Source organism: Bombina bombina, chromosome 11 (assembly GCF_027579735.1).
Source record: "Bombina bombina isolate aBomBom1 chromosome 11, aBomBom1.pri, whole genome shotgun sequence".
In the NCBI taxonomy this organism is placed as follows: domain Eukaryota; kingdom Metazoa; phylum Chordata; class Amphibia; order Anura; family Bombinatoridae; genus Bombina; species Bombina bombina.
This window is the reverse complement of record NC_069509.1, coordinates 97006603-97030428: the sequence shown is the minus strand read 5'-3', so window position 1 is coordinate 97030428 and position 23826 is coordinate 97006603. Positions and strand designations below refer to the sequence as shown.

The following is a 23826-nucleotide window of genomic DNA, read 5'->3' as shown; positions in this document are numbered from 1 at the left end:
TTACATTCACTTTAAGAAGAATAGAAAGGTTAACAATGAAATGTTAATGGGTGCATTTTTTTCAATACACTTCTATTAGCAAAAATCTTCCACTAAAAGTTATTACTATTTTTCAGTGGCATACGCACATATGCACCAGTATTTAATGACCATGCCTGCTCAGAGAGCTGACAGTGATGTCTATTGCGTCTTTAAAGGCAATTTTTGTAATACGAGTCACTGTTTGACTATCTGAAAATATATGGTGTTGAATTCTTGTCAGATATGTGCGCCCTCTCACCTGTGGAGTAAGGATCCAACGAGCTAATGTACCTGTAGCACGCTGGGGTGACCAGGAGTCTTACCTTAAAGGGACAGTCTACTCCAGAATTGTTATTAAGATAAATTATCTTATTACCCATTCCCCATCTTTGCATAACCAACACGGTTATATTAAAATACTTTTTACTTCTGTGATTACTTTTTATCTAAGCCTCTGCAGACGGCCCCCTTATTTCAATTCCTTTGACAGACTTGCATGTTTGCCAATCAGCGCTGACTCATAGGTAAATCCACAGGAGTGAGCTCAATGTTGTCTATATGGCACACATGAACTAGCACTGTTTAGCTGCGAAAAACTGTCCAAATGCACGGCCATCAAGGGCTTAGGCTTCAACAAAGAATACCAAGAGAACCAAGCAAGTGTAATGATAAAAGTAAATTGAAAAGTTGTTTAACATTACATGCCCTGTCTGTCTAAATCATGAATGTTTAATTTTGACTTGACTGTCTCTTTAATTAATACTTTTTTTGCATTATATTTGGATTTATCTCGGGAGATTTGTGTAAAAAAAAAAAACTCTAGCTTTTGTAAGTACAATTTGTTTTTAAACAAATATTAAAGGGACAGGAAACCCCAAATATTTATTTGATGATTTGGATAGAACATACAATTTTAAACAACTTTCCAATTAACTTCTATTATCAAATTTGCTTCATTATCTTGCTATCCTTTGCTGAATGGACAGCATTGCTCTATTGGCAGCTAGATGAACACATGTAGTTAGCCAATCACAAGAGACAAATGTGTGCAGGCACCAATCAGCAGATATCTCCGACTAGTGTAGGATATACGCATATTCTTTTTTAACAAGGGATACCAAGAGAACGAAGCGCATTTGAAAAGAGAAGTTAATTTAAAAGTGTCTTACAATTACATGCTCTATCTTAATCATGCTAGTTTAATTTTGACTTTCCTATCCCTTTAAGTCATTTTACTGTGTTTAACTCCTTCAAATGGGTTTATGTAGTAGTCAAAGTTGCACTGTTGGAATCTCCCTATTCTGCTCCAGAGGAGGATTATGGTCAGTGATTGGAGAACATGTGTATGCAAGCTTCTGATTGGTTCGTCAACTATATCCTCATCTGGAGTGGCACATTTCTTATTAAGTATTTAAAACCTTTGCAGGGTTTCTTTTTTTTTTAAAAAAAGATTTGTGTTAAACATTGTGAAAGAAAATCTTTTTTTTTTTAAATAAATTGCTGTAACAAAGTAATTAAAGGGACACTGAGCCCAATTCTTTTTCTTTCGTGATTCAGATAGAGCATGCAATTTTAACCCCTTAACGACCGAGGACGTGCAGGGTACGTCCTCAAAAAAAAGGCAGTTAACGCCTGAGGACGTACCCTGCACGTCCTCGGTGTGGAAAGCAGCTGGAAGCGATCCTGCTCGCTTCCAGCTGCTTTCCGGTTATTGCAGTGATGCCTCGATATCGAGGCATCCTGCAATAACCATTTTTAGCCATCCGGTGCAGAGAGAGCCACTCTGTGGCCCTCTCTGCACCGGACATTAACGGCTAAGTTCGTTGGTGGGTGGGAGCCGGTGTGGGAGGTGGGTGGCGGCCATCGATGGCCTTTGTGATGCGGAGGGGGGCGGGATCGGGGGCGGGGGACGACCGGGGGGGACGCGCACGGACGCGCGCACGTGCACGGGGAGGCCGGGCGGGCGCGTGCACGGGGAGGGAGCGGGTGGGAACCACTATGCTACAGAAATGTTTTAGTTAGAAGTGGGGATCAAAGGGGTAATTATATCTATTTGCTGATCGGTTTGGCTGGTGGGGTATTGGACTGTGGGGGGGAAGCTACACTACAGAAACAAATAAAAATAAATAAATAAAAAAAAACATTTTTATTTGCAAACTGGGTACTGGCAGACAGCTGCCAGTACCCAAGATGGCCCCAATAAGGCAGAGGGGGAGGGTTAGGGAGCTATTTTGGGGGGATCAGGGAGGTTGGGGGCTAAGGGGGGACCCTACATAGCAGCATATGTAAATATGCTAAAAAAAAATGTATTATTTTTTTTTAATACCTTTTATTTTAGTACTGGCAGACTTTCTGCCAGTACTTAAGATGGCGGGGACAATTGTGGGGTGGGGGAGGGAAGAGAGCTGTTTGGGAGGGATCAGGGGGTGGGATGTGTCAGGTGGGAGTCTGATCTCTACACTAAAGCTAAAATTAACCCTGCAAGCTCCCTACAAACTACCTAATTAACCCCTTCACTGCTGGCCATAATACACATGTGATGCTCAGCAGCATTTAGCGGCCTTCTAATTACCAAAAAGCAACGCCAAAGCCATATATGTCTGCTATTTCTGAACAAAGGGGATCCCAGAGAAGCATTTAAAACCATTTGTGCCATAATTGCACAAGCTGTTTGTAAATAATTTTAGTGAGAAACCTAAAGTTTGAAAAAGTGAACAATTTTTTTTTATTTGATTGCTTTTGGCGGTGAAATGGTGGCATGAAATATACCAAAATGGGCCTAGATCAATACTTGGGGTTGTCTACTTCACTACACTAGAGCTAAAATTAAGCCTAGAAGCTCCCTACATGCTCCCTAATTAACCCATTCACTGCTGGGCATAATACACGTGTGGTGCGCAGTGGCATTTAGCAGCCTTTTAATTACCAAAAAGCAAAGCCAAAGCCATATATGTCTGCTATTTATGAACAAAGGGGATCCCAGAGAAGCATTTACAACCATTTATTCCATAATTTCATGAGTTGTTTGTAAATAATTTCAGTGAGAAACCTAAAGTTTGTGAAAAAATTTGTGAAAAAGTAAAAATAATTTTTTATTTGATCGCATTCGGCGGTGAAATGGTGGCATGAAATATACCAAAATGGGCCTAGATCAATACTTTGGGATGTCTACTAAAATAAAATATATACATGTCAAGGGATATTCAGAGATTCCTGAAAGATATTAGTGTCCCAATGTAACTAGCACTAATTTTGAAAAAAAGTGGTTTGGAAATGGCAAAGTGCTACTTGTATTTATGGCCCTATAACTTGCAAAAAAAGCAAAGAACATGTAAACATTGGGTATTTCTAAACTCAGGACAAAATTTAGAAACTATTTAGCATGGGTGTTTTTTGGTGGTTGTAGATGTGTAACAGATTTTGGGGGTCAAAGTTAGAAAAAGTGTGTTTTTTTCCATTTTTTCCTCATATTTTATAATATTTTTTATAGTAAATTATAAGATATGATGGAAATAATGGTATATTTTGAAAGTCCATTTAATGGCGAGAAAAACGGTATATAATATGTGTGGGTACAGTAAATGAGTAAGAGGAAAATTACAGCTAAACACAAACACTGCAAAAATGTAAAAATAGCCTTGGTCCCAAACGGACAGAAAATGGAAAAGTGCTGTGGTCATTAAGGGGTTAAGCAACTTTCTAATTTACTAGTATTAGCAATTTTTCTTCGTTCTCTTGCTATCTTTATTTGAAAAAGAAGGCATCTAAGCTTTTTTTTGGCTCATTACACTGGACAGCACTTTTTTATTGGTGTATGAATTTATCAGCAAGCACAACCCTGGTTGTGAACCAAAAATGGGCCGGCTTCTAAACTTACATTCTTTCTTTTCAAATAAAGATAGCAAGAGAATGAAGAACAATTGATAGTAGGAGTAAATTAGAAAGTTGCTTAAAATTACATGCTCTATCTGAATCATGAAAGAAAAAAATTTGGGTTCAGTGTCCCTTTACTTTTGGCATAAAATGCATTGTTTCACAGTTGTTATATAATAATTACAATTAGGAACATATATCTAGCAGGACTGAGACGTCAGCAGGGTGTTCTGAGAATTAGAAGGATTTACATATAAAGGAGGCAAAATAAATAATAAACGTATATTGTAAAACTGTTTTGCTATACATAACTAAAGATTTTATATAAAAATACCAAGGTGTTTAAAGGGACAGTATACACCCCTTTTCATATAACTGCATGTAATAGACACTACTATAAATAAGGATATGCACAGATACTGATCTAAAAATCCAGTATAAATCCTTTTTAAAAAAAGCTCCCAGTTTAGGTTAGGCTGGAACACCCACTGAAGTGGGCTGGGGAATCAAGAACAGCAGACACTGCCCCTCCCCCTTCCCTGCATATGAATAGACAGATTATACAAACAATAGTAGCTAGAATCTGTAGACATCAGTATACATCTAAAACTATAGGGCTTGGTTAGGAGTCTGAAAACCAGCCCAATGCTATTATAAAATAAGCAAAACTATACATTGTTGCAAAAACACTCCCAGATGGGCTATATAAATGAATAATCTATAAAACATTTATGCAAATGAAAATCTACTGTACAATATCCCTTTAATGTTTATTTAAACACATCCTATATAATAAATGGCCAAGTATGTTTGTCAGATGCAGACTGCACGTGACAAACATACCTGGTCGTTTGGATCCTGACACTCAGCACAGAGCAAGACTGAAGCGGAGTGTCAGGGAGCATGGCAGACGGGAGCGTCGCAATGGGGGCGTGACCGAGTGCCGTGAGGGGCGTGGTCGGACGTGGCGATGGGCGTGGCCGGGCTGGTGTCGCTGCGATGGGGGCGTGGCCAGAGAGGCAAAGGCTTTTTAAGACAGAGCCAGAGAGGGAGCAGGAGAGGGGGGGGAGAAGGGCCAAAGAGAGGGGGGGGAGAGCCAGAGGGAGGGGGGTGAGAGCCAAAGGGAGGGGGGGGGGAGAGCCAAAGGGGGGGGAGAGCCAAAGGGGGGGGAGAGCCAAAGGGGGGGGGGCCAAAGAGGGGGGAGAGAGAGAGCCAAAGAGGAAAGAGAGCCAAAGAGGGGGGAGAGAGAGCCAAAGAGGGGGGAGAGAGAGCCAAAGAGGGGGGGGGGGAGAGAGCCAAAGAGGGAGGGGGAGAGAGAGCCAAAGAGGAAGGGGGAGAGAGAGCCAAAGAGGGGGGGGGGAGAGAGCCAAAGAGGGGGGAGAGAGCCAAAAGGGGGGGGAAGAGCCAAAGGGGGGGGAGAGAGAGAGCCAAAGAGGAGAGAGAGCAAAAGAGGGGAGAGAGCCAAAGAGGGGGGAGAGAGAGCCAAAGAGGGGGGGAGAGCCAAAGAGGGGGGGGGGAACCAAAGGGGGTAAGAGAGCCAAAAGGGGGGGGGGGGGAGCCGAAAGGGGGGGAGAGAGCCAAAAGGGGGGGGGAGAGAGCAAAAAGGGGGGAGGGGAGAGCCAAAGGGGGGAGGGGAGAGCCAAAGGGGGGAGGGGAGAGCCAAAGGGGGGAGGGGAGAGCCAAAAGGGGGGGGAGAGAGCCAAAAGGGGAGGGGAGAGCCAAAAGGGGGGGGGAGGGGAGAGCCAAAAGGGGGGAGGGGAGAGCCAAAGGGGGGGAGAGAGCCAAAGGGGGGGAGAGAGCCAAAGGGGGGGAGAGCCAAAGAGGGAGGGGGAGAGAGAGCCAAAGAGGGAGGGGGAGAGAGAGCCAAAGAGGGGGGGGAGAGAGCCAAAGAGGGGGGGGAGAGAGTCAAAGAGGGGGGAGAGAGCCAAAAGGGGGGGAGAGAGAGCCAAAGGGGGGGAGAGAGAGAGCCAAAGAGGAGAGAGAGCAAAAGAGGGGAGAGAGCCAAAGAGGGGGGAGAGAGAGCCAAAGGGGGGGGGAGCCAAAGAGGGGGGGGAGAGCCAAAGAGGGGGGGAGGGAACCAAAGGGGGGGGGAAGAGAGCCAAAAGGGGGGGAGAGAGCCGAAAGGGGGGGGAGAGAGCCAAAAGGGGGGGAGAGAGCAAAAAGGGGGGAGGGGAGAGCCAAAGAGGGGGGGGAGAGAGCCAAAGAGGGGGGGGAGAGAGACAAAAGGGGGGGGAGAGAGCCAAAAGGGGGGAGGGGAGAGCCAAAGGGGGGGAGAGCCAAAGAGGGGGGGGGGGAGAGAGAGCAAAAGAGGGGAGAGAGCCAAAGAGGGGGGAGAGAGAGCCAAAGAGGGGGGAGAGAGAGCCAAAGAGGGGGGAGAGAGAGAGCCAAAGAGGGGGGAGAGAGAGCCAAAGAGGGGGGAGAGAGAGCCAAAGAGGGGGGAGAGAGAGCCAAAGAGGGGGCAGGAGCCAAAGAAGGGGGAGAGAGCCAAAGGGGGGGGGGAGAGAGCCAAAGGGGGGGGGCAAAGGGGGGGAAAGCCAAAGAGGGGAGAGAGAGAGAGCCAAAGAGGAAAGAGAGCCAAAGAGGAAAGAGAGCCAAAGAGGAGAGAGATCCAAAGAGGAGAGAGAGCAAATTAGGGGAGAGAGCCAAAGAGGGGGGAGAGAGAGCCAAAGAGGGGGGGAGGGAACCAAAGGGGGGGGGGAGAGCCAAAAGGGGGGGGAGAGAGCCAAAAGGGGGGAGGGGAGAGCCAAAGGGGGGGAGAGAGCCAAAGAGGGGGGGGAGGGAACCAAAAGGGGGGGGGAGAGAGCCAAAGAGGGGGGAGAGAGAGCCAAAGGGGGGGAGAGAGCCAAAGGGGGGGGAGAGCCAAAGGGGGGGAGAGCCAAAGAGGGGGGAGAGAGAGAGAGCCAAAGAGGAAAGAGAGCCAAAGAGGAGAGAGATCCAAAGAGGAGAGAGAGCCAAAGAGGGGGGGAGAGAGAGCCAAAGAGGGGGGAGAGAGAGCCAAAGAGGGGGGAGAGAGAGCCAAAGAGGGGGGAGAGAGAGCCAAAGAGGGGGGGGAGAGAGCCAAAGAGTGAGGGGGAGCCAAAGAGGGGAGAGAGAGCCAAAGGGGGGGGAGAGAGCCAAAGGGGGGGAGAGCCAAAGAGGGGGGAGAGAGAGAGCCAAAGAGGAAAGAGAGCCAAAGAGGAAAGAGAGCCAAAGAGGAAAGAGAGCCAAAGAGGAGAGAGATCCAAAGAGGAGAGAGAGCAAATTAGGGGAGAGAGCCAAAGAGGGGGGAGAGAGAGCCAAAGAGGGGGGAGAGAGCGCCAAAGAGGGGGGAGAGAGCGCCAAAGAGGGGGGAGAGAGAGCCAAAGAGGGGGGAGAGAGAGCCAAAGAGGGGGGAGAGAGAGCCAAAGAGGGGGGGAGAGAGGGCCAAAGAGGGGGGGGGGGAGAGCCAAAAAGGGGAGAGAGAGCAAAATAAAGGGGGGAGAGAGCAAAAGAGGGGAGAGAGAGAGCAAAAGAGAGGAGAGAGAGAGCAAAAGAGAGGAGAGAGAGAGCAAAAGAGAGGAGAGAGAGAGCAAAAGAGAGGAGAGAGAGAGCAAAAGAGAGGAGAGAGAGAGCAAAAGAGAGGAGAGAGCGCGCAAAGGAGAGAGGAGAGAGAGCGCAAAGGAGAGGGGGGAGAGAAAGCAAAAGAGAGGGGGGAGAGAAAGCAAAAGATAGGGGGGATGAGAGAGCAAAAGAGAGGGGGGAGAGAGCAAGGGGTGGGACCGCTGTACTGCAAAAAAATGGCCCGTGTACACGGGCTTTAGTACTAGTCATCAATAATGGATTAGTTAGCTACCATGTTTTAATTTTTCATTGGCTGCCTATAATTTGCTTTCGTGTAGATGTGCATTTGTAATAATGACTTAATTCTTTTAAATTGGCATGTTTTTAATTAATTTAATTAACGGTACGGAATACCACAAAAAGTCATTTGAATTTGAGGGTTTTGCATGACTAACTGTAATGGATAGGAATCAAAAATGCAAAAAGCACTTTAATATAATCACAAAGTCAAAAAAAATACATAAACTGTCTTTAATATTTTAAAATATGTGACATCTATATCCCATACAGTATGAAAATTTGGAATATGAAAGGATGCAATGTTCCACTGCAGTGGTATTAGGAACACTTAAAGGGACAAAAAACACAATTTTTTTCTTTCTTGATTCAGATAGAGAACACAATTTTAAACAACTCCAATTTACTTCTATTATGTAATTTGCTTCATTCTGTTTGTATCCTTTGTTGAAAAGCATATCTAAATAAGCTAAGTAGCTGCTAAATGGGGGTTGCACATAGATTCTTTGTGTGATTGGTTCATGTGCATTGTTATTTCTTTAAGGATATCTAAAAAAATAAGCAAATTGGAAAATAGAAGTAAATTGGAATGTTGTTTAAGATTGTATTCTCTATCTAAATCATGAATTAAAACATTTGGGTTTTATGTCCCTTTAAAGGACCATTAAAAACAGTACAATTACATAATTAACCAGTGCATAATAAAAAGACAATGTAATAACAGTTACTCTGAACTTCCAATAAGCAATAGGTTTTTTTCTGCCAAATTATTTTTTTTCTCCCATTTTCCTGCCCCCTGTATCATGTGACAGACATCAGCCAATCACAGACTAGTATATGTATACGCTGTGAGATTGTGCACATGCTCAGTAGGATCTTGTTCCCCAGAAAGTGTGAATATAAAACGACTGTGCAAAATTTGATAATGGAAGTAGATTGGAAAGTGTCAGCATGCGCTAGCTGAATCATAAAAGTTTATTTTGACTTGAGTGTCCCTTTAATCAGTGTGATTGAGGCAAACAGTTCAGGCCAAAAGCATCTTTATTAAAAAAAAAAATAGTCCTTCTGGGTTAAAGGGACACTAACCCTAGATTTTTTTCTTTCATGATTCAGATAGAGCATGCAATTTTAAGCAACTTTCTAATTTACTCCTATTGTCCATTTTTCTTTGTTCTCATGTTATCTTGATTGATTTGAAAAAGCAGTAATGAAAGGTTAGGAGCCAGCCCATTTTTAGTTCAGCACCTGGGTAGCGCTTGCTGATTTGTGGCTAAATGTAGCAAAACAATTAGCAAGTGCTACCCAGATTCTGAACAAAAAATGGTCTGGCTCTAAAGTTTACAGTACTGCTTTTTCAAATCAAGATATCATGAGAACAAAGAAAAATTGATAATAGGAGTAAATTAGAAAGTTGCTTAAAATCTCATGCTCTATCTGAATCATGAAAGAAAAAAAAAATAGTTGAGTATCCCTTTAATCAGTTATAAACAGAACTGCTTGATCTCTCCTACTAGAATGTCAGTGACTCACTTAAAACAATGTTACTTTGTAAACTCTTTACAGTACGTGGGAGTTCTTTTTTTTATTCTGTTTATTTGCCAATCTCCTGTCTTAACGTCCAAATGGCTTCCTTTGTGCCACAGTGAATACTTCAACAATCATGGTGTGATCTAACCTAAACAGATATAGTACGTTAAACCTACTAGACATTAGGGATGGGCGAACGTGTATATATTCAAATTTGAATGTTAGAACAAATGTTATTGTAGAAATTCAATTTATACAATCGAATGTTAACGAATATTATTATAAATTCTATAATCAAATGCTATTTACAGTTTTTCAATGTCGCTTTCTAATTCAAATGTTTATAATTAGATCGAATGTCCACATTCGAAATTTCAAATGTAATATTTGATTTAACAAATACTATTCAGAAGTTCAATAGATCATATGGTAGGGAATTAAGTAAATTGATACATAATAAATACAAATATATCAATTTGAATGTTTCTATTTTGAATATTGCATAATTTGAATATTACATTTAAAGAAAGCATTAGAAATACTATTACATTAAACGAATGTTAGAATGTTGTACAAACTTTCGAAATTCGAAACGAACTAAGTAATTAGTTAAAATTCATGCAGTTTTTCAAATGTTGCAAAACATTCACCCACCCCTACTAGAGATGTAATACAGTCCTATGAGATCTGTTTCATTGTCACATCAATTTATTTAAATTTTGACACGTTGTTAGACAATGACATGATCCTATGCTAGGAACTTCACTGTGACACCAAATAAGATTGTATCAATTATAGGTATTTTATGTAAACACAATGTCACTCTTCGCTTTCATTATTATCACAAAGCTCTTTAGCATGGTACTCACAAGTCAGCATACACCAAACATTTCATGTTATTACTGGTTGCATGGCAAATCCTAGTTTAACTTTGTTTGCCTATGGCATCAGTAGATAGAAAGTAGCATATTGAGCATCTAGCTAATTATCAATTAAAGGGACAGGGAATAAAAAGCAGCCCGGGAAATATTTGAAGTACAGTCCTTTTATCCATTCCGTCCATAGACTGCACAAGCCCCATTTTTGTCAAGGGGATTAAAGGGCCATGATACCCAAATGTTGAAACACTTGAAAGTGGTGTAGCATAGCTTTAAAAATCTGACTTGAAAATATCACCTGAACATCTCTATGTAAAAAAAAAATATATTTTACCTCAAAATGTCCTAAGTATTCACACCCCATTGTAAAGGACTTTAAGCAGCAAATCAGTATCCCTGTCCCAGGACAGGCAAGGGAGTGAGCCTTGTGCACACTCATGTTATTTCCCTATTCAGTTTAAGGAAGTTTACTATGAAATCTCATGAGAGTTAAGTGAAATCTCATGAGATCACAATAAAACAGTTCATGACCTTAGCACTGTTTATGCCGATTGGCTGCAGTTAATTTCTGCCCTTTTTTTTTATTTACCTGCAGTTGGACAGCAGCTGAAGTATAAATTTTTTTACAGAATATTTTCTCTGGTGAGCTGAGGAAATTGTGAGGTAAAATATCTTCCTTTTTTACATAGAGATGCTCAGGTGATATTTTCCTATCAGCTTTTTACAGTTATGCTGCATTATTTCAAGTGATTTAGCATATGAGTATTATGTCCCTTTAAGGGAATACTCCTCCGCCAATATATCTTTTTCAAAATTAAATTATTTTAAATTGAAATAAAAAAATGCCTGCTGTTATATAAGCACACTACAACCCAATTTAATTAGTGTGAAAATTATTATCTATAGTGTGTCATGAAGAAGACACCCAGTGTGTGCCTTGACAAGACGCTACAATTCATTCAAAGAAGGGCTTCTAAACATTCTACATGATCTAGAAAATAAAACGTACAAGAAATACTTTGTGATAGACTTGTGCATGGACATAAAATTTGGTTCAGCCACATTTTTCTTAACGAATATTCATAGAAATTAGTTTCCCCAAATTTTTGTTGCCCCGTGCTATTCAGTATTTTAAATGAAACTAATACTGAATATTTGTTAAAATTGTACATTTGTTTTTGTTAAATGAACATAAATGTAACACAAGTACAGGGGGAAAAGTTCACCTGTAGCTTTATACTTACCTTTAGTGCGCTGGAGAGCTGCGCTAACCCCTCCTCTTCTTCACAGAACCTTAGCCGCGCTAATAGGAGGCTTAGAGTGGCAACTTCCAGGGCCTGTACTAAAGTACCATCTCCTTTAGTGCAGGTAAACACCACCTTAAGCCTCCTGTTAGCGCAGCTGGGGATCTGTAGAGAAAAGGAGGGGTTAATACAGCTCTCAAGCCAGCTAACGGTATGTTTTTTTAACCACTTAAAGGGACATAATACTCATATGCTAAATCACTTGAAACTGATGCAGTATAACTGTAAAAAGCTGACAGGAAAATATCACCTGAGCATCTCTATGTAAAAAAGGAAGATATTTTACCTCACAATCTCCTCAGCTCAGCAGAGTAAGTTCTGTGTAAAAAGTTATACTCAGCTGCTCCCAGCTGCAGGTAAAAAAATTAAAAAAAATGAAGAAATGAACAGCAGCCCATCAGCAGTGCTGAGGTCATGAACTCTTACTGTGATCTCATGAGATTTGACTTAACTCTCATGAGATTTCATAGTAAACTTCCTTTACCTGATTGGTGAAATAATATGAGAGTGCACGATGCTAGTCCCTTCAGATGTCCCAGGACAAACACACTAAAATGCTGCTTAGAAATCCTTTACAATGGGAGGTGGCTACTGAGGAACTTTTGAGGTAAAATATCTTTCTTTTTTACATAGAGATGTTCAGGTGATATTTTCTAATCAGCTTTTTACAGCTATGCTGCATCACTTTCAAGTGTTTAAACATTTGGGTATTATGGCCCTTTAAAGGAAACAAATGAATACTGATGAGGAGGGGTTAGTGCAGCTCTCCAGCAAGCTAACGGTACGTTTTTAACCACTTAAAGGAGACAAATGAAAATTGATGAATTTCATCAGTATTTATTTGTTTTCTTTCATTTTTAGGGAGCAATTATTCAGATATTCGTTTTGTGGAAACAAAGTGAATATCCCTGTTTTGTTAAAGTAATAGCACTCGTTATGAAACAAATGCACATCCCTTACTTTGTGGCCTTAAAGGGATAGTCTAGTCAAAATTAAAGTCAGGATTGAGATAGAGAATGCAATTTTAAGCAAATTTCTAATTTACTCCTATTATCACATTTTTTTGTAAGCTTAGGAGCTGTCCCATTTTTGGTTCAGCACATGAGTAGCACTACATTTAGACACCAATCAGCAAGCGCTAACTAGTTGCTGAACCAAAAATGGGCCGGCTCCTTACATTCTTGCTTTTTTTTTAAATATAGATACCAAGAGAACGAAGAAAAATTAATAGGAGAAGCAAATTAGAAAGTTGCTTAAAATTGCATGCTCTATCTGAATCATGAAAGTTTAATTTTGACTAGACTATCCCTTTAGTATGCAAGCTCAGAGTAGACTAAAGAGGTGATAGAGTTACATCTTCTCACCAGTAGCACCGCCTCCTTAAATTGTATCTGGTCAGCCCCAGCTGTTGCGGCCCACGAGGAAATCTCCTGGTTTTCTGGTAGGGCAATCTGGCCTTAGACATAGAAGTGATTGATTTTAATCTATTGCTTTAAATCATTGAAATAGTAAACCTAATTGTCTAAATTCTAGAGAAAATAAATCTAAAACTACCTGTTCAGTACTAAATGTCTTTTTTTTTAAAATAAAATCAGAGGATCAAAAAAATATAGCCAGAGATGATATTGTCTGAGTCAGTCCATTCAATAAGATCTTGCACCGAAAGGTCTGTAGGCTTCCTGCTCCCAATGGCTCCCAACAGTCCTGTGATCGCCATTGTTGAAATTTCTACCTTGTCCTTCCTGTATTTTTCTTCTTCTTTTTCATAAATACCGCTGCATTGACCTCATTTTACATGATGAGACATGGTTAAATGCATCATACACCTGAAACTTTGTCTAAACTCTAATGTGTCCACAATAAAATTCTTCACGTTTCAATATGAGGTTGGTGCTGTATACTGTTGGAGGCAAAGATGCGGTGCATTTGGCATAATTGCATTTAGCCTTTGTTACATGCTGGACTGTTTTGTTTATATTTTCTTCTTCTATTCAGGTCCTTTTTGAGACCTTGAACCAAAATGATTCTCCATACCTCAAAAAAATCCAAACCTCACCTTCAGGCCCGGCGACTGCATAACGCAGTCTCGGCAGCCGCCTTAGCGCACCCCAGCAGAGAGGGTGCAAAGTTAGCTGCAATACATTGATATTTTAAAAAAAATTGTTTTAGCCATTTTGTTTTTAGATGCTGCAGACTGCAAACTGTAGAGCCATAGGGGCAACGCCAGCATGTCAGTCTGTAGTTACTGAACCTCAGAGTCTCAGACCGAGTAGCAAGCACTGTAAGCAGCTAAATTCTGTGCAGCTAAAAAGGACCGGTGGACTCCTCCCTGTTAGTGACCTGACCTGTTACACTTACTAGCTATGGGGGCGGGGCGTCTGCAAAGAGGAGACCAGGAGTGAAGCGTCTGCTTATTTTCTTTTTAACAGACTTTCACTGACAGGAGAACAGATCAATGTAACTGTCCTCTCCCCATAAGCAGCCCTGCTTATGTGAGGCATCAACCACACTCATAAGATTGTCTATCATAACCCCCCTTACAATTCTCAGACCCTTCTAGTGCTTCCTTGTTCTGATATGACACAGTGGAATACTGGTAGATATGCTGTTGATATAAATGAATGCAGAGCTACTGCATATGTTTTTAATTCAGCCAGAGTACAAACCAATACCTGCACAACTTATATATCATACTTTTCTGATAGTCATGTCATCGTCCAATTTAAGATTATTAAAATCAAACTCTGTAAATTCTTTGCTATACTTAGTCTTCAGGTTTAAGTTAGGTAACTCTTGAATATATCAAGTAATTGAAATAATAAAGAAGTGAATACCATGATTTTTTTTGATACCTCAGACTTTGTACTGATACAGATGTAGCTTTGAATTTTGGAGCTCAATAAATAACTGGTTATGTATCACATATGTTTTACAGAGTTTAAACATCAAAAAATAAATAAACCTTACATTTGGGATGGGTCTGTATGTTTTTGTAACATTTAAATGGAAAGTTAATATTTTTTTTTTACATGCAGTCTACCATCTGAATGTCTCTGTGGAGTCTGTTGACACTCTACACATGACTGTTGATAACAAGAATAATAATGATAATATTTTTTAATGTTCAAATTTTGATTGGTGCATTTAAATATTCAAATGCAGTAAAAAATAAACACTCACTTGTTTTGACAATATATGCAAATCTAGCAGGTTCCTATACTAATTAGCTGATTTTACATAAGTATACACATTGAGACTGCTTCTAGTATCATCACATCAAATGTACATTTATATAGAATTTCTTCTACTGTATAACAAACACAATACTCATAGAGCAGATTACATCTTAAAACTGGTTGGATATATTCTATTTTCAGTACATTTCGGTGCTGTTTCCATCATTCCATGTAAGAATGTATGGAGACAGATAAACTATATCAGGATTTCCATATGATTTTGCAATATATATATTAACAGGGCTCAAAATTTAAAGTCCTAAGCTACTAATCAGGTCAAAATGTTACTCACCACTGATCCCACCCATCACCTGCCTACACCACACCTACACCACACACCCTCTTTGCATATGTTTAGCCATTGTGAAACAAATTATTGTGTTTTCATTTCTAATTTTGTTTTAATATTAAACCATAACAATATAAGTGCTTTTAATACAGTTACAGTTTATAAACAGCATTTATTTCCCTCTCACATGATGTTGTGTAAACCAGGGCAGGTTTAATCTAAGGCAGCTGTGACATGAAGCAAATCTGTTTAGTGTCCAATTTGCTTTTCTTAATTTTGCCTGTGTAGTAACCAGGGCAACAAACCGTGAGTGTTTTTTATCTCGATAAATGGGACAATCATTTGAAATAGCGGATTTTGCCTGCAATGACAATTGTCAATACTGCAGTATTTGTTACAGGAAACTATGGCCTAGATTTGGAGTTCGGCGGTAAAAGGGCTGTTAACGCTCCGCTGGCTTTTTTCTGGCCGCACCATAAAATTAACTCTGGTATCGAGAGTTCAAACAAATGCTGCGTTAGGCTCCAAAAAAGGAGCGTAGAGCATTTTTACCGCAAATGCAACTCTCGATACCAGAGTTGCTTACGGACGCGGCCGGCCTCAAAAACGTGCTCGTGCACGATTCTCCCATAGGAAACAATGGGGCTGTTTGAGCTGAAAAAAAACCTAACACCTGCAAAAAAGCAGCGTTCAGCTCCTAACGCAGCCCCATTGTTTCCTATGGGGAAACACTTCCTACGTCTGCACCTAACACCCTAACATGAACCCCGAGTCTAAACACCCCTAACCTTACACTTATTAACCCCTAATCTTCCGCCCCCGCTATCGCTGACCCCTGCATATTTTTTTAACCCCTAATCTGCCGCTCCGTAAACCGCCGCAACCTACGTTATCCCTATGTACCCCTAATCTGCTGCCCTAACATCGCCGACCCCTATATTATATTTATTAACCCCTAATCTGCCCCCCTCAACGTCGCCGACACCTGCCTACACTTATTAACCCCTAATCTGCCGAGCGGACCTGAGCGCTACTATAATAAAGTTATTAACCCCTAATCCGCCTCACTAACCCTATCATAAATAGTATTAACCCCCTAATCTGCCCTCCCTAACATCGCCGACACCTAACTTCAATTATTAACCCCTAATCTGACGACCGGAGCTCACCGCTATTCTAATAAATGTATTAACCCCTAAAGCTAAGTCTAACCCTAACACTAACACCCCCCTAACTTAAATATAATTTACATCTAACAAAATAAATTAACTCTTATTAAATAAATTATTCCTATTTAAAGCTAAATACTTACCTGTAAAATAAATCCTAATATAGCTACAATATAAATTATAATTATATTATAGCTATTTTAGGATTAATATTTATTTTACAGGCAACTTGGTATTTATTTTAACTAGGTACAATAGCTATTAAATAGTTAAGAACTATTTAATAGCTACCTAGTTAAAATAATTACAAAATTACGTAAAATAAATCCTAACCTAAGTTACAATTAAACCTAACTCTACACTATCAATAAATTAATTAAATAAAATACCTACAATTACCTACAATTAACCTAACACTACACTATCAATAAATTAATTAAACACAATTGCTACAAATAAATACAATTAAATAAACTAGCTAAAGTACAAAAAATAAAAAAGAACTAAGTTACAAAAAATAAAAAAATATTTACAAACATAAGAAAAATATTACAACAATTTTAAACTAATTACACATACTCTAAGCCCCCTAATAAAATAACAAAGCCCCCCAAAATAAAAAATTCCCTACCCTATTCTAAATTAAAAAAGTTACAAGCTCTTTTACCTTACTAGCCCTGAACAGGGCCCTTTGCGGGGCATGCCCCAAGAATTTCAGCTCTTTTGCCTGTAAAAGAATAAATACAATACCCCCCCCCCCCCAACTTTACAACCCACCACCCACATACCCCTAATCTAACCCAAACCCCCCTTAAATAAACCTAACACTAAGCCCCTGAAGATCTTCCTACCTTGTCTTCACCATCCAGGTATCACCGATCCGTCCTGGCTCCAACATCTTCATCCAACCCAAGCGGGGGTTGGCGATCCATAATCCGGTGCTGAAGAGGTCCAGAAGAGGCTCCAAAGTCTTCCTCCTATCCGGCAAGAAGAGGACATCCGGACCGGCAAACATCTTCTCCAAGCGGCATCTTCGATCTTCTTCCATCCAGAGCGAAGCGGCAGGATCCTGAAGACCTCCAGCGCGGAACATCCATCCGGACCGACGACTGAACGACGAATGACTGTTCCTTTAAGGGACGTCATCCAAGATGGCGTCCCTCGAATTCCGATTGGCTGATAGGATTCTATCAGCCAATCGGAATTAAGGTAGGAATTTTCTGATTGGCTGATGGAATCAGCCAATCAGAATCTAGTTCAATCCGATTGGCCGATCCAATCAGCCAATCAGATTGAGCTCGCATTCTATTGGCTGTTCCGATCAGCCAATAGAATGCGAGCTCAATCTGATTGGCTGATTGGATCGGCCAATCGGATTGAACTAGATTCTGATTGGCTGATTCCATCAGCCAATCAGAAAATTCCTACCTTAATTCCGATTGGCTGATAGAATCCTATCAGCCAATCGGAATTCGAGGGACGCCATCTTGGATGACGTCCCTTAAAGGAACAGTCATTCGTCGTTCAGTCGTCGGTCCGGATGGATGTTCCGCGCTGGAGGTCTTCAGGATCCTGCCGCTTCGCTCCGGATGGAAGAAGATCGAAGATGCCGCTTGGAGAAGATGTTTGCCGGTCCGGATGTCCTCTTCTTGCCGGATAGGAGGAAGACTTTGGAGCCTCTTCTGGACCTCTTCAGCACCGGATTATGGATCGCCAACCCCCGCTTGGGTTGGATGAAGATGTTGGAGCCAGGACGGATCGGTGATACCTGGATGGTGAAGACAAGGTAGGAAGATCTTCAGGGGCTTAGTGTTAGGTTTCTTTAAGGGGGGTTTGGGTTAGATTAGGGGTATGTGGGTGGTGGATTGTAATGTTGGGGGGGGGGTATTGTATTTATTCTTTTACAGGCAAAAGAGCTGAAATTCTTGGGGCATGCCCCGCAAAGGGCCCTGTTCAAGGCTGGTAAGGTAAAAGAGCTTGTAACTTTTTTAATTTAGAATAGGGTAGGGAATTTTTTATTTTGGGGGGCTTTGTTATTTTATTAGGGGGCTTAGAGTATGTGTAATTAGTTTAAAATTGTTGTAATATTTTTCTTATGTTTGTAAATATTTTTTTATTTTTTGTACTTTAGCTAGTTTATTTAATTGTATTTATTTGTAGCAATTGTGTTTAATTAATTTATTGATAGTGTAGTGTTAGGTTAATTGTAGGTAATTGTAGGTAGTTTATTTAATTATTTTATTGATAGGGTAGTGTTAGGTTTAATTATATCTTAGGTTAGGATTTATTTTACAGGTAAATTTGTTATTATTTTAACTATTTTAGCTATTAAATAGTTCTTAACTATTTAATAGCTATTGTACCTAGTTAAAATAAATACCAAGTTGCCTGTAAAATAAATATTAATCCTAAAATAGCTATAATATAATTATAATTTATATTGTAGCTATATTAGGATTTATTTTACAGGTAAGTATTTAGCTTTAAATAGGAATAATTTATTTAATAAGAGTTAATTTATTTCGTTAGATGTAAATTATATTTAAGTTAGGGGGGTGTTAGTGTTAGGGTTAGACTTAGCTTTAGGGGTTAATACATTTATTAGAATAGCGGTGAGCTCCGGTCGTCAGATTAGGGGTTAATAATTGAAGTTAGGTGTCGGCGATGTTAGGGAGGGCAGATTAGGGGGTTAATACTATTTATGATAGGGTTAGTGAGGCGGGTTAGGGGTTAATAACTTTATTATAGTAGCGCTCAGGTCCGCTCGGCAGATTAGGGGTTAATAAGTGTAGGCAGGTGTCGGCGACGTTGAGGGGGGCAGATTAGGGGTTAATAAATATAATATAGGGGTCGGCGGTGTTAGGGGTAGCAGATTAGGGGTACATAGGGATAACGTAGGTGGCGGCGCTTTGCGGTCGGAAGATTAGGGGTTAATTATTTTAAGTAGCTGGCGGCGATGTTGTGGGGGGCAGGTTAGGGGTTAATAAATATAATACAGGGGTCGGCGGGGTTAGGGGCAGCAGATTAGGGGTACATAAGTATAACGTAGGTGGCGGTCGGCAGATTAGGGGTTAAAAATTTTAATCGAGTGGCGGCGATGTGGGGGGAGCTCGGTTTAGGGGTACATAGGTAGTTTATGGGTGTTAGTGTACTTTAGGGTACAGTAGTTAAGAGCTTTATGAACCGGCGTTAGCCAGAAAGCTCTTAACTCCTGCTATTTTCAGGCGGCTGGAATATTGTCGTTAGAGCTCTAACGCTCACTTCAGAAACGACTCTAAATACCGGCGTTAGAAAGATCCCATTGAAAAGATAGGCTACGCAAATGGCGTAGGGGGATCTGCGGTATGGAAAAGTCGCGGCTGAAAAGTGAGCGTTAGACCCTTTAATCACTGACTCCAAATACCAGCGGGCGGCCAAAACCAGCGTTAGGAGCCTCTAACGCTGGTTTTGACGGCTACCGCCGAACTCCAAATCTAGGCCTTAGTAAACAAGATGTAGTGGCAGTGGGGGTAGAAGAAAAAGTGTCTCTGCAGTTACTTTGAATACAAAAAACTTATCAGCTGCTTGCCTTTAAAGGGACACTGAACCCAAATTGTTTTTTTCGTGATTCAGATAGAGCATGGAATTTTAAGCAACTTTCTAATTTACTCCTATTATCAAATTTTCTTTATTCTCTTGGTATCTTTATTTGAAATGCAAGAATGTAAGTTTAGATGCCGGCCCATTTTTGGTGAACAACCTGGGTTGTCCTTGCTGATTGTGGATACATTTATCCACCAATAAAAAAGTGCTGTCCATAGTCTGAACCAAAAAAAAAGCTTAGATGCCTTCTTTTTCAAATAAAGAAAGAAAGAGAACAAATTAAAATTGATAATAGGAGTATATTAGAAAGTTGCTTAAAATTGCATGCTCTATCTGAATCATGAAAGAAAAAAATTGGGCTCAGTATCCCTTTAAGGGAGTTATCTGCTAAAAAAAATAACTGTTCTATGGGTGTAGAGCATTTCTTATTTCCCCATAATATTTACTTTGCAACCTGACCAGGATACCTACTCACCACAGTTTAATTTATATTCGCCAATGGCTAGTAGGCGAGTGGAAATTGTTAGCCCTGTGTGCCTGTATGTGTATATATATATATATATATATATATATGAGCATCCATGGAGCTCAGCACACACTTTGCCTTTGTCTCAACAGCCCGAGGTGCATTCAGAGTATACACATAAATCATAGCAATAGGAAGCACTCATTTATTATTATTATCGGGTATTTGTAGAGCGCCAACAGATTCCGCAGCGCTATAAACAAAGGGGGAGTACAACAAAACAATTATAGGGTAGAGGGCCCTGCCAAGAGTTGCACTGTTGTAGTCAGCTCTTAAGAAGGTGAACTACAAACAGCTGGACTTTTAGGCTTACATGCTAAGAGGGTTCAGGGGATTGCAGTGGAGGAGAGGAACTGGTATTAGGAAAGGTTAGCGTAGGTTGTATGCGTCCCTGAACAGTAGAGTCTTTAGGGAGCACTTGAAGCTTTTAAAACTAGAAGAGAGTCTTGTGGAGCGAGGCAGAGAGTTCCATAAGATGGGAGCCAGTCTGGAGAAGTCCTGTAAACGGGAGTGTGATGAGGTGACAAGAGAGGAGGAGAGTAGGAGGTCATGAGCAGAGCGAAGGGGACGGGAGGGAGAGTATCTGGAGACAAGGTCTGAGATGTAGGGGGGAGCAGTGCAGTTGAGGGCTTTGTATGTAAGAGTGAGAGTTTTGTGTTTGATCCTAGAGGCAAGAGGAAGCCAGTGAAGGGATTGGCAGAGAGGCGCAGCAGATGAAGAGCGACGTGTAAGGAAGATGAGTCTGGCAGAGGCATTCATTATGGATTGTAAAGGAGCTAGGCGGCAGGTGGGGAGACCAGAGAGGACAGAGTTGCAGTAATCAAGGCGGGAAAGAATGAGAGAGTGGATTAAAATCTTAGTTGTGTCTTGTGTAAGGAAGTGTCTAATTTTAGAGATGTTTTTAAGGTGGAAGCGGCAGGCTGTAGCCAAGGACTGGATGTGAGGAGTGAAGGAAAGGTCTGAGTCAAATGTGACCCCGAGACATCGGGCATGCGGGGTAGGGGTAATGATGGAGTTGTCGACAGTTATAGAGATATTGGGGGTGGAGATTTTGGAAGAAGGGGGGAAAATGAGGAGCTCAGTTTTGGAGAGATTTAGCTTGAGGTAGTGAGAGGACATCCAGGAAGAGATGTGAGAAAGACAGTTAGTGACACGGGTTAGCAAGGAAGGAGATAGTTCTGGTGCAGAGAAGTAGATTTGGGTGTCATCAGCATACAAATGATATTGGAAACCGTGGAGACTTAATAAGGGAACCTAGTGATGATGTATAGATTGAGAAGAGAAGGGGACCGAGGACAGAGCCTTGCGGTACTCCGACAGAAAGGGGTGACGGGGCAGAGGAGGCCCCAGAGAAGGCTACACTGAAGGTACGGTTTGACAGGTAGGAAGAGAGCCACGAAAGGGCTGTGTCACAGATGCCGAAGGATTGGAGGGTTTGGAGCAAAAGAGGGTGGTCGACAGTGTCAAAGGCTGCGGACAATTGATTTAAAGGACCAGTCAACACAGTAGATTTGCATAATCAACAAATGCAAGATAGCAAGACAATGCAATAGCACTTAGTCTGAACTTCAAATGAGTAGTAGATTTTTTTTCTGACAATTTTAAAAGTTATGTCTTTTTCCACTCCCTCTGTACCATGTGACAGCCATCAGCCAATCACAAATGCATGCACATACCATGTGTCAGCCATCAGCCATTCACAAATGCATACACACTTATTATTGCACATGCTCAGTAGGAGCTGGTGACTCAAAAAGTGTAAATATAAAAAGACTGTGCACATTTTGATAATGGAAGTAAATTGGAAAGTTGTTTAAAATTGCATGCTCTATCTGAATCATGAAAGTTTAATTTTGATTGAGTGTCCCTTTAAGTCCTGGCGAGTGCTTTCCATTGCTGTGAGATTATATATATATATATTCCAAATATCATTGCTAAAATTACTACTGAACTTGAACCTAGCAATATATATATATATTATATATATTTAGTCTTTTATGGTTTTGAAAACCTTACTATAATAAAAAAGGGACTGGCATGGTTTACTAAGAAAATGTTCAGAGAACCTATAACAGAAAAGAAACATAATCAACTATATCATACACTTTCTGCTCTAAGTAATTAGATGTCCCCCCTGTGGCACATCAAAGACATTGATTTCTCAACAAGAAATTTACCCCAAAAAATGCAATGAAAAAATGTGTGAAAATACTCCTTATAAATGCAATTTTTTAATATATATTTTAATCAAATTAACTTCATTTTCTGTTTTTTGTTCTTAGGATTTGGAGAATATCCGTTCCTCCCAACCTGTAATCCACAAAAATTACACATTCCAGAACATATCCGAATCTGACAAAGTGATTGTGGTCCTGGAGACAGATGCCCTTCTGGCAAAGCAGTTGAACCATCCGCAGGGCGCCATGATTGAAGAAGAGTTAGTGCTTTTTATTTTTAGCTGTGAAGTCTTCTAAATGTCTATTTCAGTTTTATGGTTTATTTCACACATTGAAATAAACCTTCAGAATGAATTCACTTGTTTGAGTCCATTTGATGCTCTGAAGAGACAGGATGATTAAACTTGTAATAAAAATAGCATATACAGTATAATGATACTTGATCCGCAGCAGCTGGTCAGAGCTTCCGCGATGTCATGTCCTTAAAATGGACATGGGCATCTGTGTTTGTTTCATGTATTCACAACATCATGCTTTATGCTACAAACTAAGGGTGGGTATTGCATACTCTAGTATCATTACCCAAGTAATATCATTCTGTGTCTCCCATTGATAAGCTGGTGTAAATTACTTCTAATAGAACTTAAAGGGACAGTCTACACCAGAATTTTTATTGTATAAAAAGATAGATAATCCCTTTATTACCCATTACCAAGTTTTGCACAACCAACAATGTTATATTAATACACGTTTTACCTCTGTGATTACCTTGTATTTAAAGGGACAGTCTAGGCCAAAATAAACTTTCATGATTCAGATAGAGCATGTAATTTTAAACAATTTTCCAATCTACTTTTATCGCCAATTTTGCTTTGTTTTCTTGGTATTCTTAGTTGAAAGCTTAACCTAGGAGGTTCATATGCTAATTTCTTAGACCTTGAAGCCCACCTCTTTCAGATTGCATTTAACAGTTTTTCTCCACTAGAGGGTGTTAGTTCACGTATTTCATATAGATAACACTGTGCTCGTGCACGAGAAGTTATCTGGGAGCAGGCACTGATTGGCTAAACTGCAACTCTGTCAAAAGAACTGAAATAAAGGGGCCGTTTGCAGAGGCTTAGATACAAGATAATCACAGAGGTTAAAAGTATATTAAAATAACTGTGTTGGTTATGCAAAACTGGGAAATGGGTAATAAAGGGATTATCTATCTTTTAAAATAATAAAAATTCTGGTGTACACTGTCCCTTTAAGACTCTGCAGACTGCCCCCTTATTTCAGTTATTGTGACAGACTTGCATTTTAGCCAATCAGTGCCCTCTTACAAGTAACTTCATGGGCGTGCATGAGCACATTGTTATCTATATGGCACACGTGAACTAAAAGCCCTCTAGCTGTGAAAAACTGTCAAATGCATTCAGATAAGAG

The 23826-nt window shown here is 40.6% G+C and overlaps 1 protein-coding gene across 1 annotated transcript in view; it reads left to right on the top strand.

The window, feature by feature from the left end:
- Positions 1–23826, top strand: part of PPL (periplakin) — a 173873-nt gene that overhangs the window by 78989 nt on the left and 71058 nt on the right. The window contains exon 3 of the mRNA XM_053694509.1: positions 22504–22658. Coding sequence (XP_053550484.1) covers positions 22504–22658 — 155 coding nt within the window. The remainder of the gene's footprint in view (positions 1–22503; positions 22659–23826) is intronic.